General features: G+C 39.8%; 2 protein-coding genes across 2 annotated transcripts in view; both read left to right on the top strand.

Annotated features, from left to right (window-relative positions):
- Nucleotides 1-26,243, top strand: part of LOC134848617 (glycerol kinase-like) — a 124,701-nt gene extending 98,458 nt beyond the window's left edge. Inside the window, exons 2-6 of the mRNA XM_063866139.1 lie at nt 22,998-23,241; nt 23,599-23,969; nt 24,491-24,931; nt 25,232-25,399; nt 25,598-26,243. Of these exons, the coding sequence (XP_063722209.1) occupies nt 23,006-23,241; nt 23,599-23,969; nt 24,491-24,931; nt 25,232-25,399; nt 25,598-25,959 (1,578 nt within the window). The 5' untranslated portion in view covers nt 22,998-23,005 and the 3' untranslated portion in view covers nt 25,960-26,243. The remainder of the gene's footprint in view (nt 1-22,997; nt 23,242-23,598; nt 23,970-24,490; nt 24,932-25,231; nt 25,400-25,597) is intronic.
- On the top strand, nt 7,817-13,387 carry LOC134848559 (guanine nucleotide-binding protein G(o) subunit alpha-like). Its single transcript, XM_063866075.1, has 3 exons — nt 7,817-8,241; nt 12,029-12,464; nt 13,007-13,387. The coding sequence occupies exons 1-3, from the start codon at nt 7,836-7,838 to the stop codon at nt 13,227-13,229; spliced, it is 1,065 nt and encodes a 354-aa protein (XP_063722145.1). The 5' UTR covers nt 7,817-7,835; the 3' UTR covers nt 13,230-13,387.
- Nucleotides 26,244-26,526: the final 283 nt, after the last annotated feature.

Genomic DNA, 26,526 nt, shown 5'->3' with positions numbered 1-26,526 from the left:
AGTGTGGTTTTGGAGGACTCGATGATTACAACCCCTCGCGAACCAACATGGCCCGGATGAAACTGGAGGGACAACTCGGCGTGGTCGAGTACAGTCGGATCACAGTGCCCGACTCAGTCGTCATGGGAGATCCAGCAGGGGGTTATCTAGAGATGCTTAAGGCAAAGGATTCCGCGAGAGGGCACTTGATAGCCTGGGACGAGAAGCAAGCCATGCAAGAGCAATTCAAGGAGCTGACGGAAAACTCTAATTTGAGTCAGAAAGAATACGGCACGGTGATGTCCTCGGAGACAAATGAAATCGGGCTGGAGAAGCTGTTAGAATTCTCTTGGAGGGCGGCCCTCCAAAGATACTTCGACGAGACGATGCATGCACCTGCGACGGTGGCAGCATACCTGTTCTATCCGTGTGCAAGAACTGACTTGCAGGTACGACTGGCCTGGTGTTCAATGGGAATCAAGAAATTGGAATTTGGGACCAACAACGACCCGAAATCAAAGGAACAGGAACTGGAATTTATGGAAGCCCTGCGAGTGTTGATTTCTAGAGACGATTCGGGAATAGCCTGGGCTAAGCCTAAAGATTCCCTTTGCTTTGTGAGGTTCATGGTGGATCGTATCCCCTCTCCTGAGTTGGAAGAATGCATAAAAACCATTCGGCAAGGAGGAGTTGATCGTGAACGAAACTTTCTGAGGGCACTCCTGGAGCCATATCAGGACATGCCGGTGCTCATACAAAATAAGGAGTCGAACGACGTGGAAAGCTATCGCAGGTTGGAAGAAGTGAGAAGATACTGCAACAAGGAGTTGAAAGTGAGCCGGGAGTCAATTGAATTAGTCAGGACACACAGAAGGACTTTGCAACATTGGGGAAGTTGAAGTCATTCCAATATGTGTCAAGCATACCGGGGATGGCGTACAATCCCTTCGTGGACGAGGAAGCCAGGGAAGCATACTTTGACTATGAGCAGGTTATGGTACTTGATTTCTGGGTCGAGCGAGTCAAGGAAACTGGCATGTTGATGGTGGAACAACCCAAGCCGGGAATCATTTTGGAGGAACGATTGGTCGAACTCTCGGTTCCCCAGCTAAAGGGGCAAGTGAGCCTTGATTGTAGTTCTTGGGACGGTCCCTTGAAGACCAGCTTAGTAACCATGTGGGAGCTCATGAAGCCTTCCTGGTGTCCACATCCAAACGCCGGACTAATCTGGCATATGACGGCAGATGTCGCATTGGATCTGGATGATCACGCGAGTGTACACGATTTGGTCATGGTACACCATCTGCTGGCCGTGAGAATAGCGAAGCAGAAGAGCAACCCATCCACGGTATCGTCCGAGGGAAATCCATCGAGTTATTGGTTGAGACAGGGCATCTGTGTTGCCTACAGTAGTGGAATGGATGGACATGTATGTGGTTCGGGTCATTGAGTGAGCAGCATCTGGTTCAGTTGTTAGTGAGGTTGAGCATGTTGGACAAAAGGGAGATGGAGTTGATTGCTGACTGTCACGGTCAATTTGATCACTGCGTTGGCATTTTACAGTATGACGAGCTCGATCAAATCACTGGAATGCCTGAAGCGTGCCCATGGGCTAGTTACGTCCTTAAGTGTGGAAGTGTTCCCTGGAGAAATGCAGACTGAGCAGAAGATTGGAGGTTGGCGAGAGGTTCTAGAGAACGAGATGAATTTGAAAGACAGTGAGCCCTATCATTAGACCTACTTTTTCGAAATATCTGGTGGGTTCGAGCTCTGCACCATATTGCAATAGTAGGTACCTTACGCACATTCTGGTGATGGATGCGAGGACGCAGCAGGTGTTGGTCAACCAACTCTTCTCTGTACCAAAGTGCGTGAGGTTGGCCAAGATGTCGGAGAGGTCATATGATTTACAGACGAAGATCATTCGGCCGTCCCGAAGAGATCTGAAGGCGAGTTGCAGGATGTAGTGGGTGAAGAGTTCAAGAGGTTGAGTGATGGCAATGTGAGTGAATTCCAGAAGAAGAAGTCGAGCCGAGCGTTGCTTACCAAATTCCCAATCATGGATGAAAGAGATGACGTTTACAGGATCATGACAGAAGTAGAACTGTTGCTGGGAACTTCAGGGTATCGGACCCGAGGGAACATCTTGATGACCCATGGGAAAATCCTTGTCACTGCCTGGCGCAGACGTTATGTTACCCCAAACGAGGGAATCTGGTGTCAGTGTGGGACGTGGAGGAGTTGTACTCCACGGGGTTGCCCGACCAAAATCAACCAGTGTCAATTGTGGTGGTTAGTGCCATGCTGGCGGTGAGATGGTTAGAAAATAACGGGGGCACGAGTGAGCACTAAACGCCCGTGCCAACACCTGAGCAGCTAAGCAAAGTCAAGGTGAACAACAACTTAGATCTTTTCAGAACCACCTGCAGGGTTCTCAGGATACCCAAAGCCATTGAGAGGATATGGTCAAGGCAAAGTTTGATGCCTTGGTACCGTGCAGTGATGACGTCATGGATGTATGAAAACGCGAAGCGTCATAAATCTAGGAACACGGAAGCCTATCATTGCTTCCAGCTAGACATAGGACCGGGAGCCTATATGAGAGCATTCCTAAAGCACAGAAATGTTGTTACCACGGCGGTGAAGCGAGTATCTGGAACGCCTTGTTTTACTGAAGCCGAAAAGAGAGAGGTCTTACGAGCTGACGTAGAACGGAATGTGAGCCTGTGTCTGCACAACAGCTTTTGCAGAAACCGGGAGCAAAAGGTGAATGTGGACTTACTACGTTGTTGCAAACCGAGGCTGGTACGGAAATGAAATCTGGCTGGAGAAGCTGTTAAAAATCTCTTGGAGGGCGGCCCTCCAAAGATACTTCGACGAGACAATTCATGCACCTGCGACGGTGGTAACATACCTGGCCTATCCCTGTGCAAGAACTGACTTGCAGGTACTACTGGCCTGGTGTTTAATGGAAATCAAGAAATCGGAATATGAGACCAACAACTACTCGAAATCAAAGGAAGAGGAACTGGAATTAATGGAAGCCCTGCGAGTGTTGATTTCTAGAGAAAATTTGGCAGTAGCCTGGGCTAAGCGAAAGATGCCCTTTGCTTTGTGAGTTTCGTGGTGGATCGTATCCCCACTCCTGTGTTGGAAGAATGCATACCGACCATTCGGCAAGGGGGAGTTGATTGTGAACGAAACTTTCTGAAGGACTCCTGTGAGCCGGGAGTCAATTGAAGCAGTCAGGACACACAGAAGGACTTTGGAACATTGGGGAAGTTGAAGTCATTCCAATATGTGTCAAGCATACCGGGGATGGCGTACAATCCCTTCGTGGACGAGGAAGCCAGGGAAGCATACTTTGACTATGAGCAGGTTATGGTACTTGATTTCTGGGTCGAGCGAGTCAAGGAAACTGGCATGTTGATGGTGGAACAACCCAAGCCGGGAATCATTTTGGAGGAACGATTGGTCGAACTCTCAGTTCCCGAGCTAATGGGGCAAGTGAGCCTTGATTGTAGTTCTTGGGATGGTCCCTTGAAGACCAGCTTAGTAACCATGTGGGAGCTCATGAAGCCTTCCTGGTGTCCACATCCAAACGCCGGATTAATCTGGCATATGACGGCAGATGTCGCATTGGATTTGGATGATCACGCGAGTGTACACGATTTGGCCATGGTACACCATCTGCTGGCCGTGAGAATAGCGAAGCAGAAGAGCAACCCATCCACGGAATTGTCCGAGGGAAATCCATCGAGTTATTGGTTGAGACAGGGCATCTGTCTTGCCTACAGTAGTGGAATGGATGGACATGTATGTGGTTCGGGTCATTGTCTGAACACGCTGAGTGAGGAGCATCGCCAACTAGCTCAATTGTTTGGGAGGTTGAGCGTGTCGGACTAAGTGAGGTGGAGTTGATTGCTGACTGTCACGGAGTAACGGAAGTGGATTTGATCACGGCCTTGGTATTTTACAGTGCGACGAGCCGATCGAACCACTGGAATGCATCAAGCGTGCCCATGGGCTAGTTACGTCCCTAAGAGTGGAAGTGTTCCTTGAAGCATTGCAGACTGAGCAGAAGATTGGAGGTTGGTGAGAGGCTCTAGAGAAAAACATGAATTTGAAAGACAATGAGGCCTATCATAGACCTACTGGTTCGAAACATCTGGTGGGTTCGAGCTCTGCGCCATATTGCCATAGTAGGTACCCTACGCACATGGTGGTGATGGACGCGAGGACGCAGCAGGTGTTGGTTGACCAACTCTTCTCTGTGCCAAAGTGAGTGAGGTTGGCCAGGATGTCGGTGAGGTCATATGATTTACTGACAAGATCATTCGGCTGTCCCGAAGAGATCTGAAGGCGAGTTGCAGGACGTAGTGGGTGAAGAGTTCATGAGTTTGAGTGTTGGCAATGTGACTGAACTCCAGAAGAAGAAGTCGAGCGGAGCTTTGCTTACCGAATTCCCAATCATGGATGAAAGAGATGACGTACACAGGATCATGACAGAAGTGAAACTGTTGCTGGGAAATTCACGGTACCGGACCCGAAGGAACAACTTGATGACCCATGGGGAAAATCCTTGTCACTGCCTGGCGCAGACGTTATGGTACCCCAAACGAGGGAATGTGGTGTTAGTGTGGGACTTGGAGGAGTTGTACTCCACGGGGTTGCCCGACCAAAATCAACTAGTGTCAATTATGGTGGTTAGTGCCATGCTGGCGGTGAGATGGTTAGAAACTAACGCCGGCACGAGTGAGCAGTAGACGGCCGTGCCAACACCTTAGCAGCTAAGCAACGTGAAGATGAACAACAACTTAGATCTTTTCAGAACCACCTGCAGTGTTCTGAGATTACCCAAAGCCATTGAGAGGATATGGTCAAGGCAAACTTTGATGCCTTGGTTCCGTGCAGTGATGACGTCATGGACGTATGAATGTTCGAAGCGTCATATGTCTAGGAACACGGAAGCCTATCATTGCTTCGATCTAGATATAGGACCGGGAGCTTATATGAGAGCCTTCCTAACGCACAGTAACGCTGTTACCACGGCGGTTAAGCGAGTAGCTGGAGCGCCTTGTGTTACTGAAGCTGAAAAGAGAGAGGTCTTACGAGCTGACCTAGAACGGAATGTGAGCCTGTGTCTGCACAACAGCTTCTGCAGAAATTGGGAGCAAAAAAATGAATGTGGACTCACTGCCTTGATGCAAACCGAGGCTGTTAGAGCAGGAGAGTTGGGGCACGGCCCGCAACTCCGTGGACATGCTGGAGAAAGTCCTAGAAGACAGTGAGCCAGAAGAACAAGGGCAAGAAGCAATGGAATGAAGACAAAAATGTAACATGAGATGGAGTGAGAGTAAAGAAAGAAGGAGGAAAACTTGCTTGTCTTTGTATGCTAAAACTTATAGCAATCAACCAAGTTTGATTATTGAAGCTCTTAACCTTTTTGTTTTGCTGTAGTTTGGTTGAACCAGGCTTTGAGAATTGGTGAATTGTTGCAACTGTTGAATAACAGTGAAACATTTTAGTCGATGCTATTTATATGTATATAAAGAGCCTAGGTGAGTATATTTACCTATTTAAAGACGACTGAAATTTTAACCTGTGTATGACACGTCTTCACTGTGTGACGACCTGGTAGGTTTGGGTACGCTCGCTCGAAGAGGGTGAGTACCTCATTACCTTTCTTAGCCACAAAGTTTCTTGGTTTTAATATTGAGGACGACAGCATAAATAACTGATTATACTTGGAGAGTGACGTTAAGTTAATTCTGGTGGGTGCGTGGCCGTGCCACGTACCAACTTTTTAATCAGCAATAGCGAAAAGAAGTTTTATGGCGAGATGACGTAAGTAGTCAGAAAAAAAAATTATCTAGGACACTCCTCATGGTGCAAATTTTGTGAAAATGTTGAAAGGCAGTGAGATGTAGTATGATGCCATTTGTGACACGTAGTGATTTGAGGTGGAATGGATAAATTTCCTTTTCTGATGCGATTTGTAAAATTGATTAAAGAGATGTGGAACACTACTTGACAATAACCCGGTGTTATGCGATCAATGGAGACATTGATGGAGACGTTCCGCACATCGTAACCTTCCGGCACAACACGAAAAAAGAATTAGAGGCCTTAGCGATTGAAAACTGTTAAAAAGGAGGCTAGAAATTCCGGAATTTTTAATTTTCAAAATTTCGATAAGCAATGAATTTTTCTGAGAAATACGAAATTTGGCCACTTTTTGACCGAAAAGTGACAAAAAACAGAACAACGACAAAAATAACAAGAGACAGACGGTGGTAGAGACATTAATGGAAGTTGTATTGGTCGTTTATTATTTTATGAAGCAAGGGAATGTCGTGCATTTCATGGTAGAGAGACAGTGGAAGCAGGTTTAATCTAATCAGTCTGTCTTTATAGTTGATGTTGTTACATGACAGTATCCAACGTGTAGCTTTTCTTTGGACATCTTCAATAATTTTTAATTCACACTTATTTGCTTTCCATATGGGTGAGCCATATGACACAATTGGGGTTACATATCCACAGTAGGAGTTCAGTTTCATTTTTAAGCTCGCTGATTTTGAAATATTTCTTTTAATTAAAAATAAGCAATCTATTGCTTTTTGGGCTCTTATTTTTGCGTGTGCTGACCAGTTTAGGTTGTTGGTTATTTGTATACCAAGGTCTTTTTCTGAACAGGTTTTTTCAAGTATATGGTCACCGAGATACATGTTTAGGTCAAGTTGGGGGTCTTTGAATATTATATTGTGACATTTTTTCAAATTAAGACTCATGGAATTATCTTTGCACCATAAGTTGATCGTGATTAGGTCATGTTAGAGCAGGGAAGGGTTCGTTGCAACAATTTTATAATCGTCTGCGTAACCATAGCACGAGTTGGTGAGTGATGACGGTAAATCGTTGATGAATGTAATGAAGAATACTGGCCCTAACAGTCTTATAAGAATGACCATAATAAACAATAAAAAAATTGATTGAGAAACGATTGCTTTAAGACTGTACAACATGGCAAAGACACAATGGTGTTCTGTAAACAACAAGATGAGAATCTTGCACAACATTAACTGGAAGTGTGCTGCAAATACGGAGAAGATTAGATGAGCTAAATTATACAGATGTGGGGAATTTAGAAAAATCAATAGCTCAATACAACTACTCCAAATGAAACATGAATATTAATCATGAATGTGTGTGATAAGTCACCTACACTATCCAGCCATTCGTTTGAACGGAACTGGTACAATTTTGAGCTTACTCAAGAATGCGTTCGTGATAAGTCATTTACACAATCCAGCCATTCGTTCAAAAGGAAAATGTACACGTTTGAGCTTATCGCTTCAAAAAACAATTGGATTGCGCTATTGAAATCGTGAAAAATTTGACTCACCGAACGATTTGAAACGTAACGTAACGATGTGTAGGAGGTCATTGCATGATAGATCGGGAAAAAGTTTTGTCTGTCTAAGTTTACGCAGTTAACGTTGAAAGATTTTTTTTCGGAATAATTAGTTTCATCATCAAGCTTGCGATAAGCAAGCGTTTTCAAACTGGATTATATTTATTTTCTAGTAAATATATATTATATTTATTTTCTAGTATGTTCTGGTAAATTTTAATTGACAATTCTCTTGATGCATTAAAATAGACTTGATTTATTCATAAAATTTTGTCGATGTATTTATATAGCGTTGGTATGGCCCTATCCAACCTGTGCACGTACCGTCGCATGACGGAAGGGCCCATTTTCTAGTATCGTATAACATGTACAAAACACTGAATACTTGCACATTTGTATTCGATCGCCTTTTTCAGATTTTGATACCAATTTAAACAAGATGGGCTGTACAATGAGTCAAGAAGAGCGGGAAGCTATAGCTAGAAGTAAGAAAATTGAAGAAGGTCTGAGGAACGAAGGAATTGCAGCAGCTAAAGATATTAAATTACTGCTCCTTGGAGCTGGAGAGAGTGGCAAGTCAACGGTTGTGAAACAAATGAAAATTATTCATATGGAAGGTTATTCCAAAGAAGAGTATTTACAGTACCGGCCTGTTGTATACAGCAACACAATTCAATCAATGGTTGCTATGCTGCGCGCTATGGATGCACTTGGAATCAAATATTCGTCTGAGGAACGATATCGAGATGCAGACAATGTGTTTGAAGTTGTTCAGAATTTGCGAGATACCGAGCCTTTTTCTCCTGAAACCCTACAAGCTATGAGCATGCTGTGGAAAGATTCAGGCTGGTATTTTGAAGATCTTAAACTTGATTTATGTTCTGTTCATAAAAATACCCTTGCGATAAGCAAATGTATTGCAATCGCGTACTAGGCATTTTTTCCCGTAAACAAACTTGTATACACTTCTAGACAATCTCTTCTTCTAGATGATCTTCACTTCTAGAGCATCTTCTGGTTTTATCTTTTGAAAGCTTGTTCTTTCAGGTTTTAATAATCTTTTCAAGTTTCAGGTTGTAATTATCTTTTTGTATTTAAGTATCGATGTCACCAGTTTAGACCTGATTCTTTTGACTCACGGGATGGGGGGGGGGGGGGGGGTGGCTAGGTCTTTTACCAGACCGACCTTTTACCAGACCACAATGTATTATTTCAATTGAGATACATTTAAATTAGTGGGAAATCCGAAACGGAAGCGGTTACATCAAACAAAACTTCGCTGAGAAACCGTGAAAACATCTTTAACCAGACTAAACGTCGTCATTGCATCTGTCAATCAAATTTGTTTATCGAGTCTGGTAAAAGGTCCATGTTATAACTTTTCTGGTAAAAGGTCGGGGGGCTATTCTCATGCGGCAAGGACCGAATGCGCGAAAAAATTATGTGTGAAAAATCGAAAACAAAATAAGCCGAAAGTCAATTTTTAAAAAGAAGCAGTTGCTATTCAATTAAAAAGAAGAAAATGAAGAAACATTTTGCCGCTTTCATTACGAAACCCTTGAAATGTAAAATTTGTCCTAATTTTGCGGCAGTCAATGGCAATATTAAAATTTTGCATATTTCTGCCGTTTTTTATACAAAACTGATTTAAATTAACCGGACAAAAGGCGTTAAACTTGAAATTTAAAACGCAATTTTCTCAAATTGGGTTGAGTTCAGGAGAAAATATATGAAGACAAAACTTGCTTAAAATTTTAGCAGAATTAATATGGTGTAATTTGTTTTGCGAAATTCGGGCCTAAAATTTTACCCCAAAAATGGGTCATTTTGGCTTTTCTTGTTAAATTGAAAAATACCCAGTCGATCACAGCCATAACTATATCAAAGTGAGCCCCTTAAGTAGCCCAACAAACTTTAAGAAGGGTAATTTCTCCAAAAAAAATTTGCAAACCGTTTAAAAATTGTTTTTAAGTAATTAGTTGTTATTTTTATATAGTAAAAACGACCTTTTTTGTCTATCAAACAAAATAAATTAACTTATACAAGGTTTTGGAGAATATACCTTTCTTAAAGTTTGTTGGGCTACGGAAAGGGCTCACTTTGATATAGTTATGGCTGTGATCGACTGAGTATTTTTGGCGTAATTTTTGATTTAATAAGAAAAGCCAAAATGACCCATTTTTGTGGTAAACTTTTGGGGCCGAATTTCGCAAAACAAATTACACCATATTAATTCTGCTAAAATTTTAAGCAAGTTTTGTCGTCAAAAGTTTTCTCATACACTCAACTCAATTTGAGAAAAACGCGTTTTAAATTTCAAGTTTAAAGCATTTTGTCCGGTTAATTTGAATCAGCACTGTATTCGGCCAATCTCAATACCCCAGTCCCTGGAAGTGTTCACTTTCTTTCCAAATTTTGGAGTACTGAAATCTAATTTATATTTTCGCGCATTCGGACCTTCGCGCATGAGGGTTTCCACCAAAGGTCGGTCTGGTAAAAGGTCGGTCCCCTATCACGGGGTCTAAGAGGCGAACTCGAAATTAATTTTAATTAGTTAACAATGCCCGAAATTTGATGCTTCAAAATTTTCCCACGCTAATGTAGTCTTTTATTTCAGTTAAAATACGCATCTAAATCGACATTTTACGCGAAATTAGGCATCAGGGGCGCCCGATAATACGCATCCTGAGAGTAATAAGTCTTTAGAATTTACCAATTGCTGTCTTCGATTTTGGTTTTTGATTCTCTTAAATCTTAATTTTTTCAATTTCTTTGGTTTTCTTTCGGAAATCAAAAAATTTGCGCTTGCTCTGAGCAGTAGTCAAATCGGAAGGTTGACGTTTTTCCAGGTATATAACTTGGCCAACAGAGTCAGTGATCGCTTGTTTACACTAATAAGATTAAAATCGTAGTGTATTAGTACGGACATTCTTTTTTCCAACCCAACTCGCAAATAAAAGTGTTCACTTCTTAGGTGATATTTTTGATATAATCACTATCTATAACATTGGAAATATTATTGCTTCTGTTCTTATTTCTTCTTTTTTCACTTTATAGAGCTGCTTTTCTGTCGTGTTCTGGCTAGTGTTTGCGAAGCGCAGCTCCGACTATGTGTTTTTCATCAATATAAATCAGAAGACCTTTTCGCCAATTTGGCCTTAAAGTTATCCCATGCTTGAGAGAGCAAAAGCCCGGTAGTGAAAAAATTTCTCCCGACGAGAAATTGGCTCTTTTCCACTCCATCCCCCCCCCCCCCCCCCACACACACACACACACACACTCCCGCATTGAATTTTTTTGCCTTGTCATAATAGAATGAAATTTTGTATGGGTAACAAACTAACGTTTGTGAACAGATTTATTCTTCAGAACTTAAATTCTACTAGCATCACGAATTCAGCCATAATAACACGTAAGAAAATTGGAATTTTGAAATGTGGGGGGGGGGGGGGGGTGGGGGTGGAAACGAGCCGAGAAATTTAATTATCCGACTACCGTGTCTGCTTTTTTGTTTTGGCCTAGTTGCCGCCGCATGTCTCTTCCCGAAAGTTAGGGTTATCCCTGTTTTGAACTAGAACTCAACTTGCATGTACTCGTAATATATATTTCTCTAAACTTTTCCCCGAAAAACAATTTTCTATTCTTTTGCTCTGTTTTTGCTTCGTTACGACCACTGAAAGTGGGGATTAATTTTTTCATCGGGTGTGTTCAATTTTTTATGCTTATGACGGGCAATCGTTATCAAATCGGAAGATATACTTTTGTAAGGTTGAGAATTAAGTTTAAAAAATCTTTCGAATCATTCAATGGCTTGATTGATAATATATTCAAATTTCTTAATTACTTCGGCAAACTTGCTTTGGAGGTAACGACTATGCCTGAGACGTCCAAGGGCATAGGATTTTTATGCTTGTGACGGGCAATCGTTATCAAGTCGGAAGATACACTTTTGTAAGGTTGAGAATTAAGTTAATAAATCTTTCGAATCATTCAATAGCTTGATTGATAATATATTCAAACTTCTTAATTACTTCGGCAAACTTGCTCTTTAGGTAACGACTAAGCCTGAGACGTCCAAGGGCATCGGCTCCAATCCGAATGTCCCACGTTTCGCCCCACAAACATTTCGCCCCACACACATTTCGCCCCTCTTAAATCTTGTGGCACATTTCGCCCCTCGCACATTTCGCCCCTAATAATTTCACTTATTTCGTCCTGGCACGTTTCGCCCCTAACTTATCACACAGTTAATTAACGTAGCTTTCTTAATGTACATTTAAGGGGCGAAATGTGTTTAATTCATGAGGGGCGAAATATGCCATTAGATTTAAGAGGGGCGAAACCCGTGAGGGGCGAAATGTGCGAATACCCTCAAATCCGGCCCGGAATTGTTTTTTCAAAAACGGAAAATAAGCAGTTTTAAGAAATTGTCGGCCTACTGTTTGTCTGAAATCGTTTTGTCGTCTTAGTTGCTTGATCACCGACTTCGACTTTTTTGTGCTGTCGAAAGTTTTAACTGTTATCTATCTATCTATACTTGATATAATTGGCGATTCACTTTTTGCATGTTTAAGAAGTCCCTGTGTTGGTTGATATGCTTAATTCTTTTGTTTCAAATCAAAAATGTTTCAGGTGTGCAGCGTTGTTTTGCCAGATCAAATGAATATCAGTTGAATGACTCAGCTGGGTATTTTCTGGACGAGTTAAATAGAATTGGGGACCAAAACTATCTGCCAACAGAGCAAGATGTTTTGCGAACTCGAGTCAAAACCACTGGAATCGTTGAAACACACTTTGACTACAAAAGCCTCAATTTCAAAATTTTTGATGTTGGCGGGCAAAGATCGGAACGGAAGAAATGGATTCATTGCTTTGAAGACGTGACTGCAATTATATTTTGTTCCGCGATGTCAGCTTATGACCAAGTTTTATATGAAGATGAGACAACTAATAGAATGCACGAGAGCATGAAACTCTTTGACTCCATTTGCAACAACAAGTGGTTCACAGACACGTCTATTATTCTGTTTTTAAACAAGAAGGATCTCTTCGAAGCTAAAATACCAAAGTGAGTCTGTAATAGTGTGAGAAGTTTTTAAATTTAGTAAAATACAAAGTAATTTCAGGTGATTCGCAATCGGGGGAGGTGGGCATAATTATCGGGGTTTGATTACGTACCACCAAATCAGTTATCAGGGCTCCCAAATTATGGGGGGTGTGTTTGTTTCTAGATGTTCAAGATATTGAATTCAAATCACAAGTATTAAGACAAATATGAGAGAAATCAACATTATATTTAAAACGATAAATTCCTCGCACCTGTCGAAATTTTTTCAAATCGGGAGGGCTTTCGTTATTGAAAATCAGAATACCCTGATTTCTTAGGAAAACTATATTTCCGGGGGGGGGGGGGGGTTGACAGATTTTTTAGCTTTAAATAGCTCGCATTCGACAGTTTAACATAGCTCGCGTTAATGCCAATGTTCATGAGCATGGGAGGGGTTGGAGTTCATTCTTGTTACATATGTGGCGGCACTGAAAGTTAAGTTCAGCTCTGGGATCAAATATCAAGGCAGAAGCCTAGTTTAATTATTTCTTGCGTTTCTACAGGTCTCCTTTGACTATCGCATTCCCTGAATACTCTGGACGGAGCAACTTTACCGAAGCCAGTGCCTACATCCAGACGCAGTTTGAGAGCATGAACAAATCCAGAGCCAAGGAGGTTTACTCACACATGACTTGTGCGACGGATACCAGCAACGTGCAGTTTGTCTTTGACTCAGTCACTGACGTAATCATTGCGAGCAACTTGCGAGGACTAGGATTGTACTAAAATATTCCAGAAAGAATGCAGACGGCGAAATGATGCCTTGATAAGTTAATTGTTTAGTTAATTTCATCGAAGTTTGAAAAATAAGTATGAAGGGAACTCATAAGATTGCACTTAGCTGACGCAAACTATTATCTTATTTTTCATCTTAAAAAGAAGACTAGCGATTATTTTTTTGAAGATTGAAATATACGTTCTGCGATTTTAATATTCAAACTTCGACATTTGCGGTTTCTCATTCGTTTGTAATTTTTTAGGAAAGAAACGTTTTCTCTAGCAAGAGCAACACTGAGCAGATATGAGCAGTGAACAAATAAGTTCCTTGTTACCCTCTTGCTATCGGAAATTTCCGTTCTGGCTTGGCTGCCAGTTTTATTTGTACAGTTAGCACTTCTTTCTTCCAGCTAAATTTTATTTTACAACTATATTTTTATTCTCTTAGTTTGAATTGGTATTTTAAACCACATTTAGCTTAGATTTCTTTCTTGTGCTTAATGGATTTGAACCAAATTCCGCACACAACTCTCAGACAATCTTGTTAATCAAATGCCTTACATCATTATGCGCTACTCTTGCCTATGAATTTACAAATTTCTGGAGCACCAATAGTTTTTATTGGAGCCTTGAATGTTGCCTATGTTCTATCAGGAATTAACTTTTTTGTTTCTTCCAAATACAAGCTAATTTTTGTTTCTTCCAAATACATTTTTCTGAGCAGTTCTTCGTCGTGTAAAGTTTCCCCATACCTCAAATACGAAGACAATCGATTGCTGTAGCTATTTAATTTCATTTCGTGAACAATCAATTATGACTCGAACTCAGATGTGTGTGCAATAAAACTGATTTTGAATTGTCTCCTTGAAAAATTTTGCTCAAGTTTATTTTTTGAAAACTTGCTCATTGACCGTCAGTTGTTTTATCGACAGCGAAATTTTTCTATTCCTCTGTACATACGCATTATTTATTAATTTAATTGTCTTTTATTTAAAGTGCAAGTTTTCAATTCAGTCTTTTCGTAACCAATATTTTGAAAAAATTCTTCAGCCGTATGAAAAAATGTTTAAGAGTCGATGAAAGCAATTCAGACTCTTTAGGTCGCGATAATTTTTTTGTCGAAATTTTCCAAAAAGTGCATAAAACCGCCTTTTTTGGCCTGTTTTTTAAAATTTGCCTGGGGTGCAGAAAATTTGGTGAATCTAGGGTCTTCATAGTGATTTAGGAGAGCTCAGAAAATCAATTTGGTCGGCCTATAAAAAAAGGCCGAGAAAAATTTCAAAATTATTTTGAAAATCCGCCCCCCCCCCCTCGAGAAATTCCTAGATCCGCGCCTGCTTCAGGCTCAAGTTTTCTTTTTCGCGGTTTGACTTTTGATTTCTTTTTAAGTTCAGTTCATTCACTTTGTTAAAAAGAAAGCAAACTCCACTATCGATTAGCGAAAGTGTAAGGGGCACGAAAAATGTGATCGACTTCTGATTTCGAAAGTGGAATTTAATTTTCAGATTTTCCAGCGAAATAAAACATTTACCTATTGATATAATTTAATCAAAATTGGGATAATTTAATCAAAAAGTGCCAGTCATAAATTGTTCTAGAAGTCAAAAAGCTTTAAGGGCATATATTTTGTTCTTCGAATTTCGTTTTTTTTTTTCAAATAACAAGTCAGTATTTTTTCCTGACTCCCAGCATTCATTGACTCTTTTCCAACTGTCTGTTGGCTATGATTCACATTTCGAGAGCAAAAGTCTTAACAGCTATTCATCACTCAATAGAGAAATTCGCCGTTCGAAATTTCAATCACTGTAGCTTACTCTTGAAAACGGATTTCAGTTATCCTGCCGATAGCACAGTTTGTGTAAATAGGTACTAGAATGTTTTTTTTATTCGAAACCAATTTTGTTATCGGTTTTCTGGTTAGTCATATGCGGAAATGCGGTCAACCAATCAGCCTTTAGTTTTAACCAAGTTAAATCATAATGCGATAGAGAAGGGTACTGCAACCAGGCACTAGAGTTCTTTCCCGTTAATTTTTTTTCACTGTAGTTGATTTTTTTAAGGCGTGCTTGTAGATAATATGTAGGCAGTGCATGAATGTTATTTCGATGTTAACGCTCAGCGTTTTGCTTTTCGCCGAAAATATTTGTAGTTTTGCCGAAAATATTACGCTCAGCGTTTTACTTTTTGCCGAAAATATTGGTAGTTTTTTGGCTAATTGGGTGTCAGCTATAACTCTGTCGGCTGATTTTAAGAATATGATTTGTTTTCGGATTATTTCCTATGGTGTCTTAAATGTAGTTAGACGTCAGTTTTTCTGCAGTTTGCTAGTGTACCAATCCTTATTTTGTATAAAGTCTTTTGTTCAGTTTTATGCGGGTTAAATCGTTTTAGCTGTTTGATATTGACTTTGTCACTTAATATTGCGTTGTTGTTATCAAAAAGTACATTTTATCTTTTTTGCGTTTACCAAGGGGGAAGAGGTTCCTACGTTTTCGATGAAAACAATTATTTTTAACTGGCGTCTATCCAAGTATTAGTGACTCAGTTGACGCCCCATAAATTTTTCTAAATGATTATTCAATGCTGACTATTGTTTCTCGAATTTTTTCTTCAAAATGAATACAAGTCCAGACAAACGCTTCAAATTTTTGTAGTTGCAGAAACTCGATATTTTACAATCAAGTTTTATAATAGACCTCCGTCCCTATTTCTGTTCGCTAGCTTTCAATGCTATGGTAGCAGTGTTGGGTTTATTACACCCTCGCCCGAGTTTCTAACGTTATTTACGTTATTAACGTTTTTAACAGTTAATAACTGTGATTTACTCAAAAAACAGAATTCATTCGCGAAAAATTCAATTGTCTTGAGATTTCAGCGAACGCAAACAGAATGCAAGTTTTGTGACCTTCTCAGAACCAAGACGATTACGTAAGTCCGAGTGTACAAAACCCATTGTTGAGAAAACCCGTTCCAAACCAGCCGTGCTTGGGATCAATTTAAGCATTGTGATCATCAGTTCAGCGAGTCCTTGGCTAATTTCTTGCTCGTCTCTGCTCAACTTGATGAAGTTTTCAACTTTGCATCCAGATGCAGGAGCCCAGTTTTCCATGAAGACAGTTTTACCCTCCGCTACGAAATCAACATAGACTGGCAACAAAGAGGTATACTTTTCTTCCACCAGTTTTTTGGCGTCTTTGAGCTTTTTTGGAGTCAATCTTCTCCCAGCATACTGAGGATGTAGAATATTGGCAAGAAACCAAACTGGCGGCACCGATTTGTTGTCTCCTTCATGCTGGATCGAAGCTGCCACAATAGGATCGTTGCAGGTGTTCGACCATCCGTCAATACAAAGAGTAACCTCCTTCCCATTCAGTTTCTTTGAACACTTGCTTTCCAACTGTGTGTGCACGGTGTCGAGGATTTCATTGCCAAGAATTTTCCGATTCGGTGGCTTATACCCTGGATGTAATGCATGGCATAACTCTTTAAAGCTTGTAGATTCCACAATGTTGAATGCGATATTGTTCTCGAAAAAGAACCGCCCAACTAAAATATCAAACTTGTTTTTATCGTCTTTGGACGTCGAAACGGTAAAATCGGTGATTCGGGGCTGCTTTGCGGGCGGTGGTCGATTCTCAGAATCCGCGTGTTTGGCATGATGCTTCTTCATCCTCTCAGGATTTGCGGCCGCTTCATGCCCACAGACCCTGCATTTGGACTTGTTGCTCGGAAGTCGTTCAAAATGCTCCCAAATAGCGTCCACGGGCCTTCCACCAGCGTTCGATCCAGGCATTTCAAACTGAAGTAAATCACACTTAATAACACGGCTGTGTAAATAACGTTAATAACATGTGTTAATAACAGTGTAAATAACACTGATGTTAATAACACCCCAACACTGTATGGTAGTGTGGACTGGCCATTTGTGCGAAGCTCTGCTGCGTCTCTCTGTAATAATTTTTTGTTAATTGGGACCAAACGTTTTCAGACTTTCATTTCATTTTTCAAATAACCTCCCATGGAACGTTTTTTCGATGAAAATTTCTTTCTCAGATTTCCTTCCCCAATTTTTCGATGAAAAGATATAAATTTTTTTTGTATTTAAAAAAAACAGTTTTATGCTTTGCGGCTTTTACTTCAATCAGCGTCATCCTGGTTGCCGTGGTGTTTTTTTGCTATCAAAGAGTCGAAATTAATTGGAAACTTTGTTATGAAAAACTATCAACCAAAAGTTTTCCAAGCTTTACTTAGGAATACTTTTTCCATTTTTTCGTGGATTTCTTTTTGCTACTGATTGCTAGCTGTGAAGTCGATACAAATCCTGCTTGATAAAAACAGTTAAGTACTGTTTGATAAAGAAAGATTTTATTTAAAAAGTTTGGGATCGGGTTTTGAGACGCTATGCAAAATTTTTTCTATATTAAAAAAAACAGGTTTCTCAAAAACTATTCATTCGATTTTCAAATAATTGTACCAATGCAAAATCGGCCTGCTCTCGTGTGTGCGTGAATAATGCAGCAGTCTCTTTTTACCTTGCCCTTTTTTCTACAGCCTTCATAAAAACTCATTTGACAAAAGTTTATGGGTTTTTTCATTGTCCCAAAAACTACCCTACCAAATCTGAGGATTTTGATTCAATTTATAGAACGGTCTGTGAGACGCTGCCTTGCTTAAGATACTATACCAACCCAAATTTTTTCACAAACAAATATGGACCTCGAAAAAGCCAAATTTTTGATTTTTTGACTTACGAAAACTCTCATCCTAACTGAGATTTTGGGTTCTAATGGAAAAACGGGGTGTGTGAAGCTCTATGCTTTGGGCAGTTCAGCCCTAATTTTCAACGCGAAAAATTATGGGGTGAAAAAAAAGGGCCGAAAGTCGATATTAAGTTTATATAATGGTATTTTTTGGGTTCATTGTTTTCGATTTAAAGACTGGGCTTAATTTTTGTGAATTTATTCAAATGCGTTGTTTATGCAATAATGTATATAAGAAAATTGCAAGGCTCTTAAAATTATCGACTTTTTGACTAATTTTTCATTTTTTGTTTTCCGATATTGGGGGCCTATAAGTTTCGATTTTCAAAACTTGTAGCTCAGTTTATCATACCTACAGTTCTTTTTCTGCTCAGCTGGCGTTTATCCAGTATTTCCGACTTAGTTGCCCCTGAAATTTTCCGAATGTTTTCTTAACGCTGTTGCAAAAAAGGTGGTTTGTTGGGGTCGCGAAAATTTCAAATGGTCTTAGCTCTAATTTTTTCATGCCATCAATTTTATATCGGCTCAACTGTCTCGTACCACAGTATTATCGGCTAAATTGACACTAAATGTTTCCGAACGCAATTTGAACGTGACTTTTGCATTTCTGGACACTTTTATTTGCCGCAAATCGATCATATCTCGAGGCAAATATATGAAGGTTATGTAGATGTAGTTTTCACATTTTTTGATCAAATGTTTTTTTTATCGATTCAATGGCTTTTTCATTTTCTGTCCCAGCTTTGATTGTTTTGTTTGTAGTATCGCTAGTGTCATTTTTGCTACGTGTGTGGGTAGATTATAGGTGTCAGGACAAAAGATACCAACCAAAAGAGCCCTTGTACTAAAATCGCCCATACCATAAGATCCCCAGCCAATTCAAAAGATCCCATGAATTATGAACAAAAGTCAATATCAAAACATAATTTAAAAAAATCTAGAGTAATGATATCTGTAGGGTTCGCGCTATTAATGAATAACGCAAATCTAAGATAACCAAATTCAAACGACTCATTTTTTGGATTATTATACTGGCAGCATGTGTTTAATTTAGTGTCATTTGGCAGTGAAGGTTGGCGCCAGTAATTTGACTGCAAAATTGACCCATGTTGCTTTGGTAATAAAAACTCAGAAGGCCAGAGTTTTCTCAATTTCTGCCAGTCACAAAACCTAGCCGTTCTTTAAAAAACGCGTCAATGATTACTGTACGTTTAAGAGTGGAGAAAACTACACCGAGATTGATTTCATTCTAACACCGATCGTCACAGAAAAAGTGTATCAAAAATTTGAAGGTTATCAAGGGCGAAGAATATGGTATTCAGCACAGACTTGTGTGTGATTTCTATCTTAATGTTTCCAATTAACGCCATAAGTCAAAACCAGCTAGAAGAATAAAATCGTGGAAATAAAATGAAATAGATAATCAAATCAAGTACGAAGAGGCAATAAGAAAGAAGCTAAAAAAATAATCAAATACAAGTCCACTGGGAAAATTTTGAATCGACACTTCTAGAAGCTGCGAAAAACGTATGTGACGAAACAACCGGAAAACCAGCGAGAAAAAGAACATAGTGGTGGAACGAAAAAAATAGGCGAACGAGTTTGCAGGAAGAGATATATAATAAAAAAGTGACAGAGGACTGGAAATGAGGAAGACCGGGTGATATATCGGAGGCAGAAAACACTTGCGAAACAGCTAGTCGCGGAAGCTAAAAAATTGAATCCAGCGAGTTCTGGTGTCAAGATCTGTCAAAAACGGAGACACGGCGTGAAATATTCCCCCCAGTTTCATGATAAAAATTGCTGGAGATTGTGGACTTACTGGACTTTTGAAGTCCTTAAGGAAGTCTGGGACTCTGGTCTAATCCCCTCTGACTGGCGCGAAAATAAACCTGTTAATTTTTACAAAGGAAAAGGCGATCCGTTAGAATGTGGATCTTTTAGAGGTATCCGATTACTAGGACACGCAATTAAAATTTTCAAAAAAGTACTAGATAAACGTCTGAGACAGTTGATAAAAATAGATGACATGCAATTTGGCTTCATGTGTGGTAGATCAGCTACCGGTACCATTTTTTATTAGAGTACTGAAGGAACTGTTTGCGGAAAAAACCCCTGCGTCGCATATTTTTTGAACTGGGCCCATGGGCTCTGAGGCAACAGAGATCCCGAAAATCTAGTACGACTTATAATGCGCTTGTACACCGATTCGAAAACCAAAGTTCGCCGGCCCCAAGGATGCAATGATTTCTTCGAAATAGAAGTAGGCGTGGATCAAGGAGCAACAATTAGCCCATTGTTATTTATAATAGTAATGGAAGAGGCTACGAGAAACTGTCGTTCCGTGGTACCAGATGATCTGCTAATGCAGATGACCCAATGATATCCGCTGAAACGGAATCCCAGTCTTTTGAGAAATTTAATGCTTGGAACAAGGCTTTGTACATACGCGGTTTGATAAGTAGCGTGGATAAGACAAAGCATTTGATTTCAGGCCAAAAGTTTCCTCATAAAACCGGAAAATGTCCATGCGCTTGTTCTTTGAAGGCAGTCGGCGCCAATTCAATATGCTGCAATATGCTGTATTCAATGGTTGCAAAAAAAATGCAGTAGCCTGAGAAAAATATCTAAAGATAATACTTATTGTGTTTGTCCAAGGTGCGATAATCCTTCCAATTATCACTAAAACTTAATTGTTTCTCTACGGATTAATCAATTTGAAACCATGAGTACTGTCAAAGAGTTCTGCTATCTGGTTGATATGATTTCCCTTAAAAATGACGCAATAAGTGCAGCATCGGTCAGAATTCCAGCTTTCTGGACAAAAATGGCGGCAAATTACAAGTCGTCATATCTACGGAGATTGTCTCCGGATAATTCTGATGTGCTATTCTGAAACTTAACTTGAGCACAAATCAAGGCAATATCCAGCTCTCTTGGTTGTAGGGTTGTAGGAGTCACTTAAAAAGACAGAGTAACCAACGAAGCAGTAATTGAAGTTGCAGGACTCGTAGATCTGGACAAGCTACAAGTGTGGTCGCGGCTACAATGCTATTACCAGGTTCACCGAAAGGAAAATGACCATGCGCTACAACAGATTGTGTTGATCGAATGGCATGGAAAAACGTGTTATCTACATCTAATAGCTTGAATGCTATTCAGAATTCCTTCATCTGAACCCTTGCTTACGCGTTTTCCCGGTGTTTATTTCCGTCACAATTTGAAAACGGACAAGAAACGCTTTAGTAGAAGTCGTTAATATGCCATTGAATTAGACAAACTCAATTGAAAATGTATACACTCTGCATTCACTATCTCACTCTCTAACTCGTTGAATAGTAAAAATAAATTTTTATACTTGGGGCTTGGGGAACGTCACAAAAAGTTCAAACAATTGTTAATCTTGACGGCCATGAATTTCAAAAGAAACGCAATATAAAGACAACAACACAGTGGCGCGGCACCAAATGGAGATCATATAAGTACCCGAAAACTTTAATCACTTCTGGGAGCGAAATAATCTGGAACAGCAACGAGCAGTGTCACTAACTCAGTGCAGGACGCTCAGAATCTCGACAACTAGTTCAGCAAATGAAGAAGACAGTTAGGATTCAACTAAATCCAGTAAGCAGCCAGATCATCGCAGCTTTTTTTCCAATTGGTGCAGGACGAAAAGGCACCAAGCTGTCTTTGCCTTACCACTCGGCGGTAACGTGAACTCTAAAGGGAAGTAAACAAACGACATCCCTACCCACTGTTGCCACAGATGACCGTCATTTCGAAATACCGGATCGTTTTAAGCAATTTTGTCTTTTCGGTAGCGAAAAGCAAGATACGGAACGCAGATTGATTATTAGCGATATCCAGAGCCTCAATGCTTTCTAATTTTCAACAGAACCTGGTTTGTAGATGGTTCTTTCCTAATTTGTCCCAGTCAGTTGTACCAGCTCTACACTCTACATATCCAGATTGGCGGGTTTTATCCACCGTGCGTCTACGCTTTGCTCAGCAATAAAAGCTCATCAATTTATAACAGATTCTTAACCGCACTTAAATCGCTTATCGGTGACGTAACCCCTGAAAGATTTTTGATCGACTGTGAAATTGCGGCGTTGACGCTTTTGCGTCTCGTTACCAAACTTACAATAAGGGATGCTGTTTTCGCCTCTGTCAGAGCTATATGCGGATAATATCCGAATTGAGCCTTAAAAAGACTTACGAATCAAACAGCGAGACAGTCTTAGCGCTGAATATGATTCCTGGTCTTAGATTTGTACCGGATTCAAAAGTGAGAATAGCGTTTGACCTAGTAATTGAGAAAATATGTTTCAAGACAGCCATCCCTCAATATATACGTTTCTTGAAAAAATTCAACTGCAATCCTATAATCAAAAATTCAATTTTTTGAAAGCATCAAGCGGTACTATCAACTTATTCGGAAAAAGTACCGTGATCGGAATGAAAAAGTTCAACAGATAACTAGTTCTTACTTAGACTCAAACATATTGTCTTATATCCGTTCACTTGCTCATTTAACCTATTAAATTTTGATTTAGTTTTTGCCTTATTTCTCTACAAATGGTAAGGGATCTATTGTAAGGCAAGGGATCTTTTGTCATGTAACCAGATGATATCCACTAATAGATTCTTCTCATCTTTGTTTTTGTATTATCTTGACAGGTGGTTACTGAACCCTTCAGGAGGTGTTAACCAAGTTAAACATACTAATCCTGGCCAACTTTTTGAGATCAAAGAAATATAAGTCGACCAAAAGATCACTGTTTGAACTATGAAGTTCGTTCGAACCATCGTTTTGTCTATTTATTTCGCTATCAATCAGATGATCATTTACGCCAAACTTACTGTTTTTGGTCCATTATTACATTTTCGCTGATGTTTCTGTTGTTGGTTTTTTGCTGCTTGCGGCGCGATCAGTCCACTTGAGTCTTAAAAGCTTATAACCATTTGAGATTAAATTCTAACTCATTTTATCGCTAACTCGAAGAATACGACTTCAGTTGAGTCATGGGTAAAAGCGGGGACGAGGTGGTGTTGGTGGGGGCAATCGACCAGGGTACGAGCAGTTCCCGCTTCCTCGTGTTCACTCTCGATGCTCTCAAGAAGGGAGAGGGGCCAGTGTGTAGTTCGAATGTGGAACTAAAAGTGCAATACCCTGAACCCGGCTGGGCGGAGTCGGACGCCGAGAAGATCTACGAGTCAGTTGTGGAATCCATAGAGGAAGTGAGCCTTCAGCTAGAAAAGTGAGTTATTGTGATTGAAGCTTTTCCATTAATAGAGATGCAGTATTTAAATGCGCTCTGTAAAGTGAAATACAACGAAAATCAACAAGTTTTATTAAGGTGCTCACTTTATTTGCTTCACTTTACTTCTCTTAACTGAATTTTTTGAAGCAGCAATTGTATTCTGACAGAGGGCTAATAGTAAAGACTCTTGTGGTGATTCAAAATTAAATTGAGGGTGGCATAAAAGATCAGTTTCCAAAGAGTGTTAGTTTATAAATTTTTGAGTTATAAAACTAATGTACAGATCTCCAGAAAAATCGAATGAGCCAATTAATTGTATATGGGTTTAATGGTTTTTTGAACATGTGTTTTTAGTTTGGGTCACAATCTAAACCAGCTATCATGCGTGGGAGTCACAAACCAAAGAGAAACTACTCTAGTGTGGAACCGGAAAACAGGCGAAGCATACGCACCCGCAATCAGCTGGCAAGATGGCAGATCTCGAGACATAATAGAGCACTTCAAGCAGAGAGAGGTTCAGGCCGAAATCAGAGATTCGCTTCTAGACGGGGGAAACATACATGGGAAAACAGGATTGGTGATGAGTGAATATTCGTGCTGCTCTAAATTAGCATGGCTCTTGAAACACAACGAAAAGCTAAAAAATGATCTGGAAAATGAGAGCGAAAAAGGAAACGTTCTATTTGGAACTGTTGACGTTTGGCTACTATGGAAACTTACTAAAGGTTCGGCACTTTCGTCAATCAATAAGCTAATGTTTTGGTTTGAACGTTTCTAGATTTAACTTATTAACAGTTGTTGAACGTTCTGAAGACTCTTATATAGGTCGTGATAATTTTTTTAAAGAAAAGTTTGTTCACGCTCAACTTTGATTTTTCGCTGTTTGAGTTTTGATTTCTTAAGTCAACCCAATTTAAGAAAAACGCGTTTTGTCCATTCTTTTCGGTTTGTCCGGATAATTACACTTGCGACCAGCATAGTGTGTTATTACGAAACTTCTTTTTTCTAACCACCTATCGAACAGCGTAAGTGTAAAAACAACGAAAAACTTGATTGACTGCTATTTTCGAAAACGGATTTTGTATTTTGCAGATTTCCCAGCGGAATAAAAATTTTACCTATTGGTCAAAACTTTTTTTTGAATTCCAATCGCTTTAAGACCAGATATTTTTTACTTTGAAATTCGAAAGTTGAAGCTTTTCTGTTCATGTCAGCTGCTCTTTTATTAATGTTGCTGTTTTGTTAGGTAGAGAGTTTTCAACAGATGTATCGAATGCAAGCCGGACCAACTTCATGTCTCTGCACACCTTGGATTGGGATGCCAAAATTATCGAGTTCTTTCAGATCCACCCTAACATCTCCTTTCCAGTCATCAAGAGCAACTCGGAGGATTTCGGAACCATCTCGTCAATCAAAACGCTAGAGGGTGTGCCTATAACTGGATGCATGGGCGATCAACATGCCTCGCTCGTCGGTCATCATTGCTTTGAAGTTGGACAAACAAAGAACACGTATGGAACCGGTCTGTTCTTGCTAACAAATATTGGAAATGAGTTGAAGTTTTCGAAGAAGGGAGTTCTGACTACAATTGGGTACCAGTTCGGAAAGAATGAGAAGCCGTGTTTTGCAATGGAGGGAGCAATTGCTTCTGGGGGCTCGGCAATCCGATGGCTGAGAGATAGTCTTGGTATGTATAATTGATTTCTGGATGACAAAAAGGTGAATAGGGAAACCTTCTCCGTTTGCACGAGATGCTGAATCTATAATTCAAGTAAATTTTCAGGGCCGTAGAAGTTCTGGCTTATGGAGATTCCGGGTAGTTTTACAACCAAAAATGTTAATGTGTATTCTTGCCTGAAACTTCATTTCTCAAGTGGATTTACAAAGTCGATCAGAGATATATACTGCTTGACGCACTCAACTAATCGACAAAACAAAACAAAACCATGAAATCAAGTGTAGTAGAAAATGTTTTTTTTTATTGCAGGCTTGATCTCCTCAACTGACGAGGTAGAGTGGGTGGCTTCCCAGGTGGAGGACAGTGGGGGAGTGTACTTTGTGCCGGCATTCTCTGGTCTGTTCACGCCCTACTGGGACTCCACTGCCAGGGCCATCATCTGTGGCATGAGTCACACCTCCAACAGACGCCATATCGGTCAGTCATGTGGCTTGACATGCTTTTTTTCTTGCGCTTTTTTGATCTTGTCGTGAAGAGCGTGCTCACGATTCCATAGAATTTTATGCTCCATTTTTTTCTAGGAGTTGACCAGAAAATTCATGGTAACGAGAAAAAGTTTTATTCAGCTGTGCAATGGCAGAAATTGTAAGATTTATTTAATCTTATTTTGTTCAGCTCGTGCTGTGTTGGATTCTTTGTGCTACCAAACACGAGATGTTTTGGATACCATCAGTGAAGACAGTGGTCTGCGTCTTCAGGAACTGAGAGTGGACGGGGGTGCCAGTCTGAACAACCTCCTCATGCAAACTCAAGCTAATATCCTCAACATGCCAATCATAAGGCCTGCCAGCGTGGAGCTAACTGCATACGGAGCAGCGCTAGCTGCCGCATTTGGTGCTCAACTTATGAAAAGCATAGCTGATGTTAAAATCAGTGAAAGAAAAACGGTTTTCAGTCCAAAAATTGACCAAGATGCTTGCGATAAAATGTATGAGTTATGGAAGAAAGCTGTAAATAAAAGCCAAAATTGGTTGTAATAAATGCACATAAGTTTTTCTATTGTCTCTATCCTGTGGTAACCTTGTAGATTTTTTCTATAAAGAAATTTATTCGTCTCTCTGAAATTACAAAACGTGCCCAATTTACCTTTACCGGATTCTTAAATTTTCAATTGCTATTGTGTAATATTGCAACTAGTGTCTTTCCTATTGTATCATCAAACTTGGTGCTATGGTTCTCTTTGCATGTGTACAAATACTCTCTTTTGTAATTTTCTTAAGTATTGTAGAACTAACAGAAAAGAAAAATGCACTCATAATAAGCTTGCTTTTTGAGTTTCGAAGTGAGTAGGTGTAATTTTTTTCGCATGTTTTCAAAAGCATATTAAATCAATGTTTCAAAAAAGATGAAGGACAGGTCTTTTTAAATGAAATTTCAAACAACGTTGAATACTTTCAATCAATAGTTTTTAAAACAACCATTTCTCCTATATTCGGATTATTGGCAAAATGTGTCTGCCAGAAGCTGTTTATGCAAAGCAGGATTATGCAGAGTACTAATTGAAATGTTACCTCAATTTTTTTCCAACTTAATCGTCCGTCAAA

The sequence above is a fragment of the Symsagittifera roscoffensis genome, chromosome 1 (genome assembly GCF_963678635.1).
Source record: "Symsagittifera roscoffensis chromosome 1, txSymRosc1.1, whole genome shotgun sequence".
Classification (NCBI taxonomy): Eukaryota; Metazoa; Xenacoelomorpha; order Acoela; family Convolutidae; genus Symsagittifera; species Symsagittifera roscoffensis.
The sequence above is the reverse complement of the archived record's forward strand: the minus strand, read 5'-3'. Positions and strand labels throughout refer to the sequence as shown.

What these genes read in the sequence shown, in the direction of transcription:
- LOC134848559 (XM_063866075.1), top strand. Translation starts at nt 7,836, where the DNA reads ATGGGCTGTACAATGAGTCAAGAAGAGCGGGAAGCTATAGCTAGAAGT. An exon ending in CATGCTGTGGAAAGATTCAG is followed by an intron (nt 8,242 to 12,028) that starts GCTGGTATTTTG and finishes AAAATGTTTCAG; the next exon opens with GTGTGCAGCGTTGTTTTGCC. An exon ending in TTCGAAGCTAAAATACCAAA is followed by an intron (nt 12,465 to 13,006) that starts GTGAGTCTGTAA and finishes GCGTTTCTACAG; the next exon opens with GTCTCCTTTGACTATCGCAT.